At 34.4% G+C, this 19,633-nt stretch overlaps 1 protein-coding gene across 3 annotated transcripts in view; it reads left to right on the top strand.

The window, feature by feature from the left end:
- GPATCH2 (G-patch domain containing 2) overlaps positions 1-19,633 on the top strand; it is a 116,117-nt gene that overhangs the window by 6,444 nt on the left and 90,040 nt on the right. For all 3 annotated transcript variants that reach the window (XM_068676014.1, XM_068676015.1, XM_068676016.1), the window contains exons 2-5: positions 1,131-1,841; positions 6,136-6,197; positions 12,436-12,618; positions 13,704-13,783. In XM_068676014.1, coding sequence (XP_068532115.1) covers positions 1,131-1,841; positions 6,136-6,197; positions 12,436-12,618; positions 13,704-13,783 — 1,036 coding nt within the window. The remainder of the gene's footprint in view (positions 1-1,130; positions 1,842-6,135; positions 6,198-12,435; positions 12,619-13,703; positions 13,784-19,633) is intronic.

The raw sequence follows: 19,633 nt of genomic DNA, 5'->3' as shown, positions 1-19,633 counted from the left end.
TCTTGCAATTGGAATGTGTGAGTATCTGTGAAAAATATTTAAAAGGATAATATGTCTTTACATAAGAGTTTTCATGACCAGCTTGGGTTTATTCTTAAAGTGCTCATCAGTTCCTTCATTAATATTTAACGCTTCTTTGCATTCTTTGTGTTCGTAATTGTCACCAGGTAGGCATCTTTAACACTGGAGCTTGTAGTGAATGAGAGGGTGAATGAGAAGGATTAGAGTTCATCGGTCTGTTGATGTTCTCTTTTAGTAGTTATGTTCATATAAAGTATGAGTGAACTTACTGAAGCACACTGAGTTAAGCATGCTAAATGCTAGTGAAATTTGAGAAGAGAGGAGTGAAACATATAAAAGGTTAAGGCATCCATCAGACGATGTGTGTGGTTAGGGATCTTTTTACTTACACAGGCGTGTGATTCTGTTGATGGTGGTGCCTAGATGTGGTAGGAAACTTTGCATTCGATACTTCAGAATTACTCATAGCAAAGTATTCTCTCAACTTCATTCTATCACTTCACTGAATCAATATTTTAAAAAATGAAATAGATATTAGCCATTTGGAAAGATGGATTTACTATTTTAAAAGTCATCTATTATCCAAGAATTGCTATCTTCGTTTTGGCATCTACGTAGCATCAAGAGATAATTATCCTTTAAAGATTTTATCCCAGTGACAACTCTTAAACAGAACTCGCTAATACACTACCAAGGAGTAATATTACGTATTCAATTTCCCATTCATAATTTTAAAACATGCTCCCTGCCTACAGTTAGTGAGTGTTCTTGCAATGTGGAATCCCTGAAAATCATGAAAATGTGATGAGAAAAATTAAATACAAACAATAATAGCAAGGTCAACAATAAATAGGGGAAAAAAGATGCTCTTGTTTCCAAGACAGAAAATTGGGATGGTAACCTTTTAAAAGGTGTACTAGTGTGTTGCAAGTAGAGTAGGACAAGCTGGCAAGGTTTTGGATCTCATCAGAAATAAGGTGATGTTCTAAGATGGCCATTAAGACTCCATTGCCTAAAGTGACTATAATTATTTTGGCAGATGAAGTTGTATTTTACACTTTTCAGATTCATTTGTTTGTTTCTTTTTCTTTTTCTCTTGGAAAATGCAGGCATTTCAGTAGGACTATGGAGGAGCTGGTTCATGATCTAGTCTCAGCACTGGAAGAAAGTTCAGAACAAGCCAGAGGAGGTTTTGCTGATACTGGAGATCATTCTCGAAGTGTGTCTTGTCTTCTAAAAAGACAGGCAAGAAAAAGGAGGGGACGAAAAAGACGCTCATTTACCACCCATCATCCTTGGGAGACTGGTCACTGTTTAAGTGAAGGTTCGGATTCCAGTTTAGAAGAATCAAGCAAAGATTACAGGGAGAATCATGCTAATAAGAAAGACCACAGTGACTCGGATGACCAGTTATTGGTTGCTAAACGTAGGCCTTCCTCAAACCTAAATAACATTAGAGGCAAAAGACCTCTATGGCATGAATCAGATTTGGCTGTGGACAGTTTAGGAAATAGAACTTTGCGTAGGAGAAGAAAGGTGAAAAGGATGGCAATAGATCTGCCATCAGAAGTTTCTAATGCACTGACAATAACTCAACAGCAGGATAACAGAGATCAAGAAATGGACAATGACAACAAATCGTACCAACATCAAGAGTTTTCCAAGAGCAAAGTGAAAAAAAGGAAAGTAGCTGCAGTTCGACAAGGACCAGAAGTCTTGGATGAAGGGGTAGTAATAGAAAATGAAGAAGTGAACCAAGCAAATAAGGACAAAATGGACTATGAGGAGCAAAAAGGCTCAGATGAGAACATGAGCGACAGGTTATTCTTTCTCTTCCTTTTTTACAGAAACTTTACATGTTTGTTTGCTTATGTTAATATTGCTAATGTTGGAAATATTTTTTTCTTTAATTTCAAAGTTAAATCAGTAGTATCTGCTTTAAAAAGTTGCTCATAGAGTTGTTGAGGTTTTTTGCTCATAAATCTACTATTTTTAATGTACTAAGCTGAGTTGATCAGGCTAAAGGAATTCAGCATAAAATAGTCATGTAGTAGAGGAATAACAAAGTAATAATACATTCTAATTGTTTCAAGGTGAAGGATGACAGAATGCACTGATGATTAATACGTTCTTTTTCTGGGTATTTCAACTGGTGACAGTTCTCAGACATTCTTACAGACAATAATTTAGATTTTCTAATTTCTAGACATTGGTGCTTTGATTGTTATCTCTATTCATCAGAAAGGTTGTCAGTGTTTAGATTTGCCATTTAGACAGTATGTTCCTTTGTGTCATGGGCATGAAAAGTCTGCAGGTTGCTAAGGATATACATCATTTATGAAATGCAAAAACCAATTTACAGTTCAGAAACACCTGAGCTTGCCATTAGAAAAATGGGGGAATGATGACCCTTTGGCAGTACACCTCATCCATCCATTCCAGACAGCAGGCATACTACAATGGTAATTGTTTCGAAAGTACTATTTTGACAACACAGTAAGGTGTAAGTCATTTTTCCACCATACACCAGGGACTTTACCTGCAGGGCCTGGTAAGCCTGATTATGTTTATCCCATGTGTCTGGTTCTGAATGCAGAACTGTCAACAAGAAAGACTCCTATTAAAACTCGCAACTTCAGTCGCTTGCTTGACAGTACTACTGTCTCTGGTTTTATATCTTGTAGGCATTTTATCTATAAACTGTTGAGCAGACAAATTGGTTGCTTTAATGACAGCAGTATTGATAAGTGACTAACTCAAATTATTGTCAGAAAAGTTCTTCCAAATCTTTTTTAATTACATGCTGGTTTTGTCCCTCACCTGCAGACAACAGTTGAAAGAGCAGTGTGAATCTTGACTCTTAAATTCCTAATGTCTTAACTAGTAGAACAGAAGCAGTATTTCAGGGCAGCAAGTTTGATTTCAGACTTCTCACTTCAGTGTTAAAGTTATGGCTTTGACTTGTCAGGGAGCCTTTAGAAAATGTCCTTTCCTTCTTCTTTGATACTGAGAATTGGCATCCCACCGTATTTGGTATTTCAAGACAGATAATTAGAGTCATGGAAAGGCTCGGGTTGGAAGGAACCTTATAGATCATCTAGTTCTAACTCCCCTGCCATGGGCAGGTCTGAAAAGAAAGTTTCCTTGGAGCTAGGAACTGTTGCATAATTTACTTTATGTCCATATTCTGGTCACATTTTTATTTTTAAAAGACTTTTTGTTTATGTTTTTAGTTCAGTGCTCAGGCTTCAAGCTCGTAAAATGTTGGCATCTATATGATTCCAAAGATGATTTCCTTTGCGCTTGGTTTTGAGCACTGAAATTAAGATTTGTGATCAGAGCCTGCCCCTTTCTCATTCTCCCTTATCCTTAATGCTGAACTCCTTGGCCAAGTTCAGACAAATTTGGCAATGTGCGGAGTTCTGGGTGATGATTTAAAGCCTACAAACTTTGGCATTTGTTTGCTTTTTAAGTGGCTAAATAGTGAAGAAATCTCAATTGCTGCTTTTGAAAATGAGAGCAGTTGAACTCAGTCCTTTCATGCAAGAGATGCCTTCCCTCCAGCATCCTGCCAGTTCCTGTGCGTATGGAGGCTGCCCAGTTTCTGGGGACAGGACTGAATGGGAAGCAAGGTCACAGGTTAAGGGACACTTTGCTGGTAATTATGACTATTAATCAAAATATTTATTTGCTTCCACAGTTGTGCAAATAAAGTTGTAAAAACTTTTTGAGTAGCAAAGGCATTCCTTCCAAGATTTTGCTTGCTGTTTTATAATTAAAAGGGATCTGTAGCATTTTTCTTTTTTCCTAGAAGTCTTTCTGGGGAAATTCTCTTTACAAAGCAGAGGAATTAGCAAAGTACAGTGTTAAAATTTATTAAAATTATAAATAACTTCCATCATAACAACTTTCATTTACTTAGATGTTAATATGTTAATTCCAGAGGTTTATAATTTATTCAGTGAAATGATTGCAATGTGGCAGTTACCTCAGGTGTGGCTTCTGCCTTATTTGACTGTAGCTGAAGGGGAATGAACACTGGCTGCTGTGGGATATGTCAGCGTTACAGTTTATTTATTTATTTATTTATTTTGACAAAGGAAAATAAGAATAATTTTGAAAGCTTCAAGTAGTTGCTTTCATGAACTGGTTAGTCCTTCCATGACAATTATGGCACAACTCAAATGTTTTATTTAATTTAAAAAAATAAAATAAAAAAGTCTGTTCTCAGATAGGAAGTCTTGGTGAGAAAAGTGGCTGAAATACTAGGTTTGAAGGTCTTCCAGGCTTTTAAGTACAAAGAACAATTTTTAATAAATGGATGGGAAGTACCTATGAAAAAGGGAGGGAGGGTGTTATTTTTTGGAGAAATGTGTAATGTAAACTTGTGCACAATAAAATGTAAGGAAAGTAAAGCCATGTGTGTTGTAATTAAAGTGAGGATGGGATGCTTGCTAGAGAGCAGTTTCTAGGCCTTGCAGCATCAGGAGGTTCAAGTTGTGGTCTCCCTCATGAACGATGGTTCCATCCCCTGTGCTTGCAATTCGTTGTTATGCTTAGGGCAATTGCACAAGTTAAGTACTTAAGTCTCTGTTCTTACTAAATTATGTGTAAAAGACGTACTTTATTATAAGTACAAAAAGTACTTATAATATAAGTACTGCTTATACAGTAAGAGTACATATCAGCAAAAGATACAGCAAAAAATTAAGAAAACTTCATTTTCAAGCTTTTTTTTAAAAAAAAAAAAAAGAGGGAGAGAAAGGAAAAAACAAAACAAAAACACCACACAGCTTATTAGCTCTTGATACCATATCATTTCAGATCATGTTGGAATGCCTCCCAAAGGAAGATATGAAACCAAATAATGTAGTTCTAATTAAACACAAATTAGACTAATTTTATCTAATTAATCTTAGCAGCTCAAAAATATAGAGGCTTATTTTTGAGATTAACATTTAAAAGGAAATAGTTTTAAGTATACTAGTTATTTAGAAACAAAAATTAAAACTAGTCTAAATGTGTAAAAAGCTTAACTAAATTGAAATCAGTTCAATATAAGACTGTATGTATGGGAGTGGAGAAACATAAACACACCTCAGCTTCTTTTTACATACGTAGCTTGTATGAAATGTTGGAAGTAACCATAGTATTTATAACTTGTATTTGAATGTGTATGGTGAACTGAAGTGATTTTTTTCAAATTGTTCTACATTTCATTGTATGTAAAATGTGATGAGATTCCTGTGAAGAGAGCAGTCCTGTTACGAAGTAAAGTAATCAAATGGTTTACAAAAAATTCTTTCATGTGAAACTCACCAAATAGCGATCTATGTTATTAAAAGACAAGGGAATATTTTAATTGGAATATTGCTTGTAATGTGTATACAGCAAAGAACAAAAAACTGCCAACTATTGATATTTTTTAGAGAGAAGTATGTGCATGTTGTGTACAGGCATTCTGATTTGAAGCCCCTGACAGAAATCACAGAACAGTAAACTACCTTGCACTTTTCGTTGGTGCTGTGACCAATGATCATACTTTCTCCAGGGTGACCTTTATTTTCACTTAATTGGCTACCATTGTTGAAAACTTTATTCTTTCTTCCCAAGTAGCATGTTATGAATCCTAAAGCGGTGTCTTTTCCAGAATATTTGCAAATGATGTTTGGAAAGGTAATATGATTTTTTTTCAGACTCCTGTACTTCATGGGCTGAAGGAAGCCTTAGACTGCTTTTGATTGAGACTTCTCCTATTTTATTGAGCAGTGGTGTTCCAGGATCAAGCTGAATTGCACACCATAAGAAAGGAGCAGTGAGCATTTGATGGAAGAAGATAATAAAATGCATCAATTGTGTCAGCACCTCGTTGCAGTCACATCTGGCTTACTGTCAGGGTACCATTAGATTCCTGTGGTTTTATGTGCCAAAAATAATATGCTTTGTAGTTAATGGAACTAGGATATTTGCAGTTTGATTAAAAAAAAAATCCTATTTTGTTTCTGATCTTTGTTGTGCTTAAGTTCCATCTGAGCACAGCCTTGTCTCCTTAAAATTTTACGACTGAAAGATCAATTGTTCTTTTGATCTGTTTCTTTCTTTCTCTTATTACAGTGAATCCAGCAGTCTGAGCAGCAGTGATGCTGGTTTGTTTACCAATGATGAGGGAAGACAAGGTATTGAAACAATCTTACCCTTCTCTACCCCTCCTCAAACCACATCAGTTGAAATTCTGTAAGCGTTACAAGTTATTTCATAGGTTAATTACTATTTCAGTTGTTATTACTATTTTAATGAGCTGAAATATAGCTTTCTTTCAGGGTTTTTGAAATGTTATATGTGGGTGTCCAGAATCCATGACTTAATCAAAAACCTGTCTTGAGAAACAGTCTCTGTAATACAATAAACTTAAAAAAATCTTTTGGAGATGTTCAAGGTATCTATACTAATATTTAATTCTTCAGTTGCTCTGGTTTTCTGACAAGACTGATCATAATACTGGCTTTCAAGCTATTTTCTTGACTCTTCCCTGTGTTTATTTTCCCAAATCATTGCAGCAGGATTTTATGATTTGTTTTCACCCAGAGATGACATTTGATAAGCAGCCATTCATTTTTTAGCAGTCTAAAACTGAAATCAAAAGATGCACCCTGTTTAAGTCTCTTTCTTCTGAAAAACTTACATTTATTTCACTTTAATTTAAAGATTCCAAAATTTCCTTTAGTATGCATGATCTTTTTGTGATAAAATAAAGCTATTGAGGATGGAGGTGTAAGACTTTTTTTTAAGTTCAGTATTTATTGCAGTCTTAAATGCAACTCATTTACCTACATTATGCTAGCATTATAGTACCCATCTCACAGAATAGGAACCTGCTGTCTTTGACAGTACACAACAATGAGGCAAAAATAGTCTGTCAGGTAATTAAGACTTGCTTTTCCATTGTCAATTCTAAGTTGATGGTAATGTAAAATATTTTCTTACGTAGTTTATCAAAGACTATTTCTCAAGCCTGTGCAAGAAAATGAAACCTGCTATTCCACAGCAGTGATCTAGGTTAAAGGAATGTTCTTTCTTAAACTCTTCTGTTTTTTCTCTTTTAACATTTAGGTAGTGAAATAATTATTTAGACTGTAGAACAGAGATGTCTTCCTTGCTCATTTGTCCAAGGCAAACAAAAACTTGTGCTATGCAGACTATACCTCTCATTCTGTTTTTACTTGTTTTAACACATAGCTTTTCTAAATAATTTAAGCTGTCTTTGAATGTTTAGATCAATCTTCTAACTTCAGAGAAAATTTTCAAAATAAGATACTTCCAGAAGATCTCCTTTTACTTCCCTATATGATCTTATCTTTTGACTTGCAGTTCTTAATGCATTTCTCCTCTACATTTATATGTAAAGTGACTTACCAAACTTCATAATTACATATTTTTGAAGTACCCTTTGAATATATTTGTATCAATATTTTGTCCTTAGATAGTGAATTCTGTTATTTGAATCTTTGAATAATAATATCAAAAATGTCAGTTGCTTTCTGTTTTTCTTATGTTTTGTGGGAGGAGGAAAGGGGAGGGATCTGTGAACAATAGTTTTTTTCTCAGGTATGGGAAACTTTTTTCAGTGTTGGCTCAGTTGGAATTCTGCTTTATGTCTGTTTGATTTTTGAGTCTTGATTCAATTTCAATATCAGGAAAAAAGCGTTAGACCTGAAATAGTATTCTTAATTATAAATAAAAAGAACAAGAATAATTAATCTTGAGGGTATTGTCAGAACAAAATTTTATTTTTTTTCCCTCTAGTTTGCACTGGTCATTCTATGGGTGTGATCAGAAGTCCATTAAATTCACAATGAATCTCATTCAGATATTTTTTTATCTGCATTTAGCTTTCTTTTTGTGAAGACTTTTCCATGAAAGTGGAAAAATGACAAAAAAAAAAAAAAATTTTTGCCATGAAAGTGGCAAAATGATAGTAATTTTTATCTTTTTATTCCCCTTATGAAATAAGATGATATTTTTATTTATTTGAATTAATTTATAGCTGTGTTGAGCTGCAAGCAAGACTGAAAACAGTGAAGAAGGGGGAAAATAAGTCTGATTAAAAACAAAAGAGAAGTCTAGGTGAAAGAAACAAATCTGAAAGAGGACTGGATGAAAACATTAAGGGAAGAACTATCTGATTTTGTTGGCCATCGTTAAAAGCTATACTCCAGTTCCTGTCTTCACAGTGTCCCTCTTCCAGGATGTATGTTCAGAACATCAGCATCTTGACATCATTTGTAGTTCAAATTTTCTGCACTTCTGACTTCAGGTTTCTGCTAAGTCAAGTGGAGAAGCGGAGATTGATTAACGTTGCCTCGAGAAATCCTTAGTTTAAATGATGTGCCTGCCATCATTCAGAAATTTGGGTAGCAGAGGATAAGAGGATCCTGTTCTCCAGGGCAACGTTTGTTCATTTTGCCTCTCTGAGGTTAAGAACCTGCATATCTCATTTATTGCAGACAAATACTCTTTATAAAATCCTAATTAATTCCTAAATTAATCCTACGGGACAGACTTTCTAGAAAAGAAAGTGATCTAGGGCAGCAATTTCTGAGCAGTTGGCCAGAGTTAAATAATTCAGTATTCAGTTCTGAACTCAGGAATGACTGACCTTGCAACTTCTAATACTTCCCAAAATTTTTTGTTTGTTTTCTTTCTACCATATGAAACGTACTCTGTTCACAGACTCTCAGAAGAATTTCAACTTTTAAAACTTTGATTTAAGAGCACCAAGTATAGACTTAATTGGGCATAATAAGGGGATATTCAAGATATATTTTGATTGATGCTCACTATTGTTATTTAAAAAAAAAAAAAAGAGTTATTCAGCAGAAAGTCACCGAAGAAAATAGTGGCTGAACTATTAACAAACCTGCAGTGATATCTTATAAATTGTATGTTTTCACAGGTTTGTAAACTGGCCAACGCTGGAGTGACGTTTAGTGTAGATAGCAAAAAAACAAATGTGCAAATATAAAGCCCATGAGCCAAAGTATGGAGGTGGGAGAGCTTGCCAGCAAAGTGATAAAGTTTCAGCCACAGTTCTTTTTTTTTTTTTTATCATATCCCTTTTTTTTCTTATTCTTTATTTCTAATATCATCTTTATAAATGGCTTTTTTTAAAACAATATTAAAAACTAACAATAATGCTATGTCTAGGGTAGGAAATTTCTGTAAGCAGTTTTGGTAAAGAAAAGGAAGGCCTAACCTTTTATTGCAACATATCATACAACATTAATTACAGGCCTAGATAATAGGATTACCTGAAGTTCCAAGGCACTTTACAAGTTGAGCTTTCAACGCAATGCAAACAAATCTAACGTTATTCCAATACTAATCGTTGATGCTGTTTTTGTTTTGTTTTTGTTTTGTTTTTGTTTTGTTTTTGTTTTTTTGGGGGAAAGGGGAAGGACTTCCAACTAGTGATTGGTTAATTTACGGTTGGTATCACTTGGGTCAGTGTCCCTAGAGAAGCCTACAGGAATAATTTCCTAAGTTTCCTATCAGAGATGCCTTACAATGTAACAGAAATGGATGGCAATTAGATAATTATGTAGATCTAACACCACAATGAAGAGTAGAGAAAGAGTAATTGTGCAGAGGGGAAGCTTTAAAAATAAAAATTAAGCCAGGAACTGAAGTGCCTTGAAATTTTTACAATTAAGTTGACACTTCTAGGTCTTAAATTGATTCTAATTGATTCATTTTTTTACTTTTTGTTGTAATTGAGCATAAATTGCTTCAGAGTAAATCCTTGAAGCATTAGTACTATCCACAAGCAAGTTTGTTTTATTTTAAATAAATGGGTTGGAGGCATGGGCTCAGAGACCAGTTTCTAGAGATCTAGAAATGTTTTTTGTCTTTACTATATGTGGAAAGAATATGATGATTTGATGCAGTCTTGGACTGAATAGAAGCAGTGTTCAACAGCCCTAAGAGGAAAGAACAGTGCTGTGAATCTTTGGAAACATTTTGAAGTCAGAAATGATTCTTTGGATTTAAGTATTACAAGTAGAGTAAAATAGAATTCAAGTATTTGGTTACCCACCTCTTAAACAAAGAGGCCCCTGCATTATATTGGCTGAGACGTGGAACTGATTTAAACACACTGTCTTCCCTGACTCCTTTTGAAAATGGGATCTCTTTAGGATTGAGCAGCTGTTAAACAAAATGGCCATGGGTGTTCTCACCTGGATAAGAATAGCAGTAATAGGCTTATGCTCATCTTGAGGTGATAATCTGATTGAAAATAGACAAAGGATTCAGAGCTGTTTTAAATGGACAGATAAGCTTAAAAAACAGTTATACCCAGGTCGTGGGAAAATCCTACACGGTGCAGATCCAAAGTTCTGTATTCTGTCTTTGGCAGTAATTGGAGTGCTTAGGAAATAACATAACAAGTAAGATGTCATAACTGATTGGTGCTTGACATACTAATATTCTTGATGCACAAGGATGAAAAGTCCCATTTCTTGTCATGTCCCCTACCCTGAACTGTAGCCAAGGTACTATTTCCACTAGCCACTATTTGCCTTATCTTACAGTCCACCAAACCTGTCTTAAATTCTAGCTATTTCTTCCAAGATTTTTTTTGTCTAACTCTTACAGACTTCTGTCCTTGAGCCAGTTGTGAAACTCCATTTCAAAATTCTCTCCTTAGTTTCCTAGATATGGATAACAAGACTTAACTTGTTAGTTAAGTAAAACTTAACTAAATAGTTCCTGGTCTTATTAGTTAAGGTATCTAGAGTTCACTTTGTACAACAAAATATTCAAACAAAGTTTGTTTACCCAAACATTTAAAAAATCTAAACAAAGGAGTTCAAACTTAAATTGATCTGTGGTTTGGAATTAACTAAATGGTGTGATTTTTTTTCCCCTGCCACTCAGCACACTGACATCCTCCAAAGAAACCATGCCTGACTAATGAAACAAGGATAGAATTAATGGTGAATGCCTTTGTGAAATGTCATAGCTATAACTGGGGAGTAAAATAAATACAGTGAATAATCTGAATTGTGCCTGAAATGCCAACATGCTTAACGTGCTGTTTGGACCTATGAATCTCTTTCCACCCCTGTCTCATCCTTCATCTAAAAGTTCCTGTTCTCTAGCTTCTGATAATTTTGCTGTTAGTATTATAATTAAAGATGAAAAGATCCTTTTTTTGGTAATTGAAATGTGGCAGGTAAAATGTGACTTAATTAATCTACGTTTCTTGAAGTGCTTGTCCTGACAAATACTTGCATGTATTGTTTCTTGTGCTTGGAAAAGTATTCTTTTCCATGCCACAACTTATTTGGAGGAAGTGTGCTGATTATTTTTTTTTCCCTCAGATTTTGGATTGGGTTCTTGTTATTTGTGTTTTGTCACTTTGGGATGGAGTGGCAATGAAATTTTGCCCAAATGCTTTTTGTTCTTGTCTAAATTTCTCTCTTGCTTAGTCCTGCATAATTAAAAACTGAAAAACAAATGGTTTATGTGCAGAAATAGCGAGTCATGATTTGGTACTTTGAAGAATAGTTAAAATACAGAGCACACCCTTTGAAATCTAATTTTTGAGTGTAAGAAAGGACACTTGCCAAGTCTCATGAGGCTACTTTCAGATATTCTATTGATTACCTGTTTTGTTTAAAAGAACGTGTTTTAAAAACAAACATAGCAATTTATTTTAATTGCTGGTGGTTTTTTATATGAAACATGAAATATGTTCAAGATCAGATTTTCAGTCTTGTCTTTCGCCTTTGCCATGTATTTAAATACTACATCTATAAATGTTAGTAAAGTGACCAACTTTGTAGTATAATGCAGTGTAATTCTCAATCACGTGATACTGTCAGTTTTCATTTAAAATGAACTTTTTCAAAACTTATTTCTAAATGAACTTAATCAGATTAACTTCATTTAGTCACATCTGTTCATGATTGTTTTCCCCTCTTACTAGCCATACAAATCATGAAATTAAGCTAATTATATACCATTATCAACTGCAAAGAACTAGTTTCACAGTTTTATACCTTTTAATTCCCTGCTGGAAAATAAGACTTGTTTTTTGTTAATATGTAAAGTGCAGTAACTTAAATGGATTTCCCTGCAGTTATTGCCAAAGAATTAACTAGTTCATTATTGTTTTTTCACTATTGTAGATTGGTTTTAAAACATTACATTTTATGTTTTCATTGATGGCAACACTTGTCATATTATTGAGAAACGTTTTCCAAATAGAACTGCTATATACAAGTAATTGTTGTACAGATATAAAACAAAAGAAATAATTGTCTTGTCAGTGTTTATTGATGGTAACATCTGATTTTTATCTTCTCTACTCCTCCCTCTTTGGGGGAACTGGGGGGTACTGTCCTCACACAGGTGATGATGAGCAGAGTGATTGGTTTCATGAAAACGAATCTGGTGGAGCATGTGGAATTACGGGGGTCATTCCGTGGTGGGAACAAGAAGACTCTACAGAACTGGAGAGAGAATTGCCTGATCCAGTCTTTGAAAGTATCTTAACGGGTACTTTCCCCCTTATGTCCCATTCAGGAAGGAGAGGTAAGTAACAATCAATCATATGCAAACAGTGGAATCACTTGAGTACAGTAGAAAGGTGTCTGTGGGTTACCAGAATCTGCTGAATGTTGACAAGATCTTGGAATTACCAGTTTTTCTTGAATTTTCATTTTTGAGATATCATTAGGCAGAAATAGTCAGAAACTGTCAATGATTAGAAAAGTCAGAAGGTGTAATACTTGGCTTATTTTTATAGCCTATTTTATTGTCTTGATGTTTGCATTGAAAATAATTAAACATTATTTAAAGCGAATCTTTAGAGTTCTAAACATCATGGAAGCCAGGAACAGACTATATAAATTCATAGATTCAGAAGCTTGAAAAACTAGTGTGGTCATCTGCTTTGCTTTAATGGTCAGGCTTTATTGCTTGTAGAGAAGAGGTAAGGGTTCATTTAGAGCACGGATTGGGGTTGTTACTTAGAAAATTATTCAGTATTTACTTAAAAGCATTTTAAACAACCGTGGATCCAGTGTGTCCAATGGTAAGTTGTTTCAGCATTTGATTGCTTTTACAGCTAGGTATCCACTCTTGTTTCAAGACTGAAGTTGTCAGACCTCAGCTTGTTGCCACAGAATTTTTTTGTGCCTCTTGCACAAGGATCACCTTTCACATTCTTTTATGTAAGCAATGGTCAAATCAACTTTAAATTATTTCTCTGCACACTGAATGCATTAAATTCTTGTGAGACTTATTTTCTGGATGCTTGCGATTTTTTCTTTGATCTTGGTCTAAGGATTAAATGTGGTGAACATGCATTCTGGTACTAATACATTTGTAAGTGATGCAAAATCATTTTCCTACTGTAGTTTGGTATGTTCTGCTTAGGTAGCCAGTTGTGCATAGAACCAAGTTGGTATCTATAGAGAGACTTCATTTTCATGACAGCTTAGCTTTTCTCACATATTTTCCATTCTGTGTTCTTTGTCTCTGTGGGATTTTTTTTTTATGAAGATATTTTTGTTTAACTGAAGTGAGATTAATAGATAGATATGTAATGATAAAATTTCTTGGTTGTATGGTGTATAGGAAATATTCTTTAATCAATCCTTCCTTCTAATTTGTAGGTTTCCAGAGTAGATTTAGTCATCTTCATGGAATGCCAGCAAGAAACATTAAAAAGGCTTCAGGAAACCAAAATGCATTGGTAGGTTCTTTCATTATTATAATCTTGTATGAGCTATTGTTGCTTTTTTGTTTATAAAGGAATATTCCTCATGCCTGTTTAATATTGTTATTCATACGTAATAGAAAGGTAAGACTACAGTGTCACTGCTGCTATGGAATATTTCTGAGTACTTGAATGATAGAAATAGTCTGTGATTGTTCCTCAGTACTTATTGTGCACTTCATGAAGAGAAAGCGTCTTTGGTTTTCTTTTAATTAACAAAATTTTCAGTATATACCATGTGGGTATCAAAATGTTTCTCCCATCTTGAAAAGAAAATCAAACCAAAGTTATTTCAAGTTTATCTAATACTGAAAGTATTCTAGGATGGGTATGTGTTATAATACTGACTTTTATTTTTCGTTCTTTCCCTTCCAAGGTCTGCTTTCAAAATGTTCCCTTATTTTCTTTTGTTTGACAAATGTTGTTGGTCGACTAAGGGAGAGGGCATATACAAAAAACATAAAGCCATTTAGTGATACACCTGTAACAGACATCACAAATTCCTTTGGACTGAGACTGTTCTAAGGCTATGAATACACAAGAGTTATTTTCTTTGTGTCTTTAGCTCTAGGAGTAATACTTATAAGTGAAGGAAAAAATCCATCTGTCTTTGAATTTATATATAATCCAAGTCATCGCATTTTCCCATAGCTTTTCTCTAAAGTAAGATTCTAATGAGTTTTTAAGATTTTTTTTTTCTTTGGAGGGGAGGGCATGAGGAGAGAGTTGATAGCTTAATTTACAGTGTTAACAGATATTCGTTGTAGTACAGTTTGTTCCTTTCTTATCAGAATAGTATTGGGAAAACAAGGAAGACTTGTGGAAAACTCTTTTATGCTGGGATATATTTATTACACAGTGATAAATACTGTGGCATCGATGTTCTCTATTTAATAATATTAAATGTTTCCATGTTTTCATTTGAACAAAATAAGGTGCTTCTGAGAAATGTAAGAACTATTGTATGTGCAGGGAATAAAAATGAACTGTTAGAAATTTCCCTCATTTTGAAGAGGGATAGTTTTTATAATTGAACCCTCTGTCCAGTAATTGCCATTTGGAGCTGAATAAGGTGCCTTAAAACCTTGGCCTGTGATCTTTGCTGTTAGTGGTCGTGAATTAGATGAATGCTATCTAGTTCTTGGTTTCCTATCTACCTATTTTTATTTTTGGTTCAGTGCTTGCTTGAGCATATCTGGGATTTGTAGCCCATTTTCTAGGCTTATTGCAATTTCACTCTGGTATTTTATAGGAGCTATTATAACTGATAGGTTAGCTTCATGGTATTGATGATACATGGCTTAACTACCCTAAAAAGGCCTTTTCCTCTAAATTGTAAAAAGGTGATTAAGTTTCAGTTGATGAAGATATACTGTGAATGTGTATATATAATAAAAAACCCCTAATATTTATTTTCTGCTGAACTTTCTGGATTGTCTTTAGGAGCCCATTTTGTCTTCCAGTCATGATCTCTCATATATAGAGATAGTATCATATTTCCCTTTGTAACAAATATGCAAGCTGATCTACTGAAGACTGATAATTCAGTTGCCTCCAGTTATTAAATATATCTTTTACATAGCGTTGTGAAACAAAGTTGACGTGTGAACGCACCTAAACCACTATGTTTAGGCAGGAGTGCAAATATAGAATGGATGTGCAGTTGGCTTTTCAGATACAGAGTTTTCTGACCTTCGTAATGACGTTTGTGGGCACATTTGCTGCAACCATGGTCTTTGCAACCATAGCTGTATAGGCCAGAGCTCATCTACTTATGTCAGTGATTGCTTCTTAAAGAAATTCTTTTTTAGATACTTCAGCAACAGAAAGTCATTTAATACCTGTGACATCTGATAACACAGAACAAGAAGTAATTACTGCTCTTAGATGGTAACAGTGAAGGCGAGCAAGAATGCTTTTAGAAAGATTAATATCCTGAGAAAAGAACACTGTAGACTCAACTCATTGAACAGAGTTGTGGTGTGACTTATTTCTTTCATTTTTAACAGTAAGGAGTCTGATGTCTGTATCACTGCTTATACACAGACTTTTAAGGGAGACACAATAGAAAATGGAATTTCCTGCCAAGATGATTTCCTAAAGCACATATATCACATATTTAATATACTCTATTCAGTCTAAGAAAGTGTTATTTGTATCCAGGAAATGTGAGCATATACATAGCTCTTTGCAAACAGTCCGTGTGTGTCTAAAACTTTTTTGGAAAGATTTAGTTGAAGGTTCATGACTGTAGCAGCTAGTGAAGCCTTGACGAGATTACTGGTTGAGGGAATGCAAAATGCATAGCTATGATAACACCTTGATCCTCAGCCTCTAGGAAAAATTGCTCAGGTGTCTTAGTGTAAGAGAAACATCGGCCTAAGGGTATGATTTTTTACTTGCTATATACTAAGGAAACTACCAGCTTTAAGTCATTTTTTCACCCCAAATTGTAGAAGCAATGGGAACTGAAAGCAAGGGGAAAAATGATGCTCTTTGCTGACCAGTCAGTGAACTTTAACTTGAAGTAGCCGTATCTGATATGTAGTTTGTCCAGATGCTCTTTCTGCATTTCATTGACTAGTTGTATAACTTAAACTCTTGGACCTTTCTATCATCAGTTTATTGCCTTTGAGTCAAAACACTTTTTTTTTTTTTTTAATAATTGTACAACACTGGTCAAATGAGAGAAGTAAAAACCAAGCGTGCAAATGCAATGCAAATACTGTGGAAATCCTTGCGTAATCTAAAGTGCAGGTGGAATGAGTTGTCATAAAGAAGGTAGGAAAAGCAGAGCAAGAAAATGAAGATAAAAACACTTGTGATGATTATCCTTTGCATTGTTCAATCTACTTACTGAAGAAAGGTGTCTTTTTTGTGGAATCCATAAATTAAATACTTTGTAGGGCATGTATTTTGGCATACAATTATAATGGCTGGTGTTTCATGTCTGTTGCTTTGCTTTGTGATAGCATCATTTGTAACAGAACATTCTTGGAAAAGAAATAGAAAAACTTGTGGCTGTGGTTTTGATCATGCTTGTGCCTGCCTGTGTCATTTTTCTAGTAGAAATTTTGTAATTCTACTCAGAAACATGATACCAGTACTTTCAAATCATACCAGTATTTAGCAAACTTTTATTTTAACATTGATTGCATGAAATTCAGTTGTGTTTGGTTGAATTCTGCAGTTGCATATGACCTAGTTCTAAATACAGTTCCTTGCCCAGGATAGGGAGAGATGTTGTACAGTTCTGTCTAAGGTCTCTTACATGCTTTCTTTTCCATCCTTGATTCTCCATCTGGGCTAATACCCGGGAAGTGATTTCACTGGGTTAAAGTGCAAAAAGCATGACCAGTAACAATGATGTTTTCCTCTTAGCTCTGCCTATTTTTCCATCCATTACTTTTGTCTGTGTCATGGGTTTTGATATTCATGGTATTAAAGAAAACCTATTTTAAATCTTGTATTTGTAGGATTTTATTTTATTTATTCTTAGCACGGTTGTACTTATAGTACTAAGCTTGACTATATGTAGTAAATATGTATGTAATTATTCAAAAAGCGTGCAAGGAATGAAACCTACGTTCTAGACACCTGTTATCCAAAGATCAAAGATCTAGTGTCCGGGATATGTCTGTCAAATGCTGTGACTTTTTTCAAAAGTTCCAATATAAGAGCTTTCCTTTCTATTAAAAAAAAAAAAAAAAAAGAGAGAAAAGAGAGAGAAAGAGAACTAGAGAGAGCTCATGTTTTTTTCTTAACTGCTCTCAAAATAAGAAAATCAATTTCTAAGTTTGTCTTTTTTTCTAACTGAAGAAGAAGCCAAATGTGTTTGGGCATTTTTTTCTTGTCGAAGTATTTTGGAAATTCAGTGAAGTGATACCAGAAGGGTAACCTTGTTACAGATCTAAAGGAATGTTTCCTTAAAGAGCAAGTTGAGCATTGTTTTTACAGGGTCAGTCAGAAACCTCTTTATGAATGCTCTGCTGCAACTCTTGGGAAAAACACCAAGTTTAAATTTTTTCAAGTTTAAATTTGATTTGGTTTTATGGGCAATTCTTTCACACTGAATGTGTGACATGTGGTCAGATAAAAAAAAAAAAAAACAGTTTCAGTTAAGTGAATAAAATAATTTAACTGTGAGACTTCATTTATTTTCTTCACATAACACCTTCTGTCATTTGGAGCAATAGTCTCTACTTCACTCACACTCTTCTACAGAGTTTGATACTAGGTGATGATATGGATGATACTAGGTACTATCTTATCTAGCAGGATATCAAAACAGTCTGGTGACAAAGATAAACTTATGTTGGATTCCAGCCTCTCTCAGTCAAGATCAGGACATTAGAAACTTTATGCTGCTAAAGCTGTGAAGGAATTAGCGTTTAAGTGAGTAGGAGCCTTTGCTTATTTATTTTTTTTTTTTATAATGGCTTTTTGTCACGTTGCTTGTCACCAAAAATATTTCTAACTCTTCATTGAAACATTTCTTGTTCCACTTTTCCTTTTATTTTTTTTTTAATGTTATGATTTGTGCTTGTTTTGTAATTGTTTTCAATTCATATCTACTTACGAAAAATATAGTGAATAAGGCATACTCTTTTAATTTTCACTTTAGTTAACTCAGTATCTTAGTTTCATGACATAGGAAGGAAGTACAAACTTTCTTGTGTAGCTGGTAGCTTCTTGCATTCATGTGGTCCCTGCAGATAGGAGTTTTCAGATGGAGGTGAAATTGAGGCTGTTAGCAGAGGAGGTGCTGCTGTAATGGCAGGTTAGACCCCACCTTTCATTCTTGCAGTGTTCAGTCACTGTTGGCTAAAATGCTACAGTGTTCCTGAGGAATGAGTCAAATAGCAGTCTTCTAAACTTCAGAACTTGATCATGTTGAAATAGCTTTGTTTTTTAAGAAAGCAAAAAGAAAAAAGCTGCTGTCAGATTTCAAAGCTCCATTATAACCAATGTAGGTTTCAAAAATGGAGTGTAAACATTGGGGATGATGTCAACATATCTACAATGTTCTTAACTTCATGTATCTAATGTGTGTTGTAGAAGTGCTTACTGTTCTTACACCTGCCATGTATTTCACATATCAAGAGATTATTTTTTCCACAAATTAATTTAAGTGCATTTTTGCTAAAGCTTTCACATATACTGACACAAGCTTGATATAATTTGTTCTACCTGCCATGGTGAGCGCCTGATGGAAGAGTAAGTGCTTCCTTAGTGACTTCAGTAATTGCTTTGTATAATTACCCATCAAAAGAATGGTAATTGTGTCTGTACCACATTTCATAGGAGGTTAGTTTTCCTCGAAGTGGTACTGCACTCAAGGCAGAGTTAAATATTGTGTGATCATTCAAGGTAGTGTACCAGAATTAGAAGATCAGTTTTGTCACTATAGTTGTCAGTGATGCAAAGTACTTTGAATTCCATCTACCCTTTATTAAATCTGAGTGGTTTAATAGTCTGTCTTTCAACCTATGTGTGTTTTTTTTAACCTGCAGAGTTTTTTGTGTCACTTATAATTGTCTAATTAAAAACTATAAGCACCTTGGTATCATCAAACCATGCACAACTACTACTTGAAATAAAAAAAAAGAAAAAAATCAAACATAAGTATCTGAGCATGGTTTTGAGGAGGGAAGAAGGTTCCCTGAATATTTCAGGACTGACTGCTGATAATTGATATCTTGTGGTATTTTCAGTAAGTGTCATGTAGTATTTACAGCAAGGAAACTTGTAACTGAAGACAGAACAGATCCTTTTCTTCACAGAGTGGTGTGATTTGTTTAGGATGTTTTTCTGAAATCCTCAAAT

This window comes from Anas acuta, chromosome 3 (genome assembly GCF_963932015.1).
Source record: "Anas acuta chromosome 3, bAnaAcu1.1, whole genome shotgun sequence".
In the NCBI taxonomy this organism is placed as follows: domain Eukaryota; kingdom Metazoa; phylum Chordata; class Aves; order Anseriformes; family Anatidae; genus Anas; species Anas acuta.
Note: the sequence above shows the minus strand (reverse complement) of the source record. Positions and strands in the feature narration are given on the sequence as shown.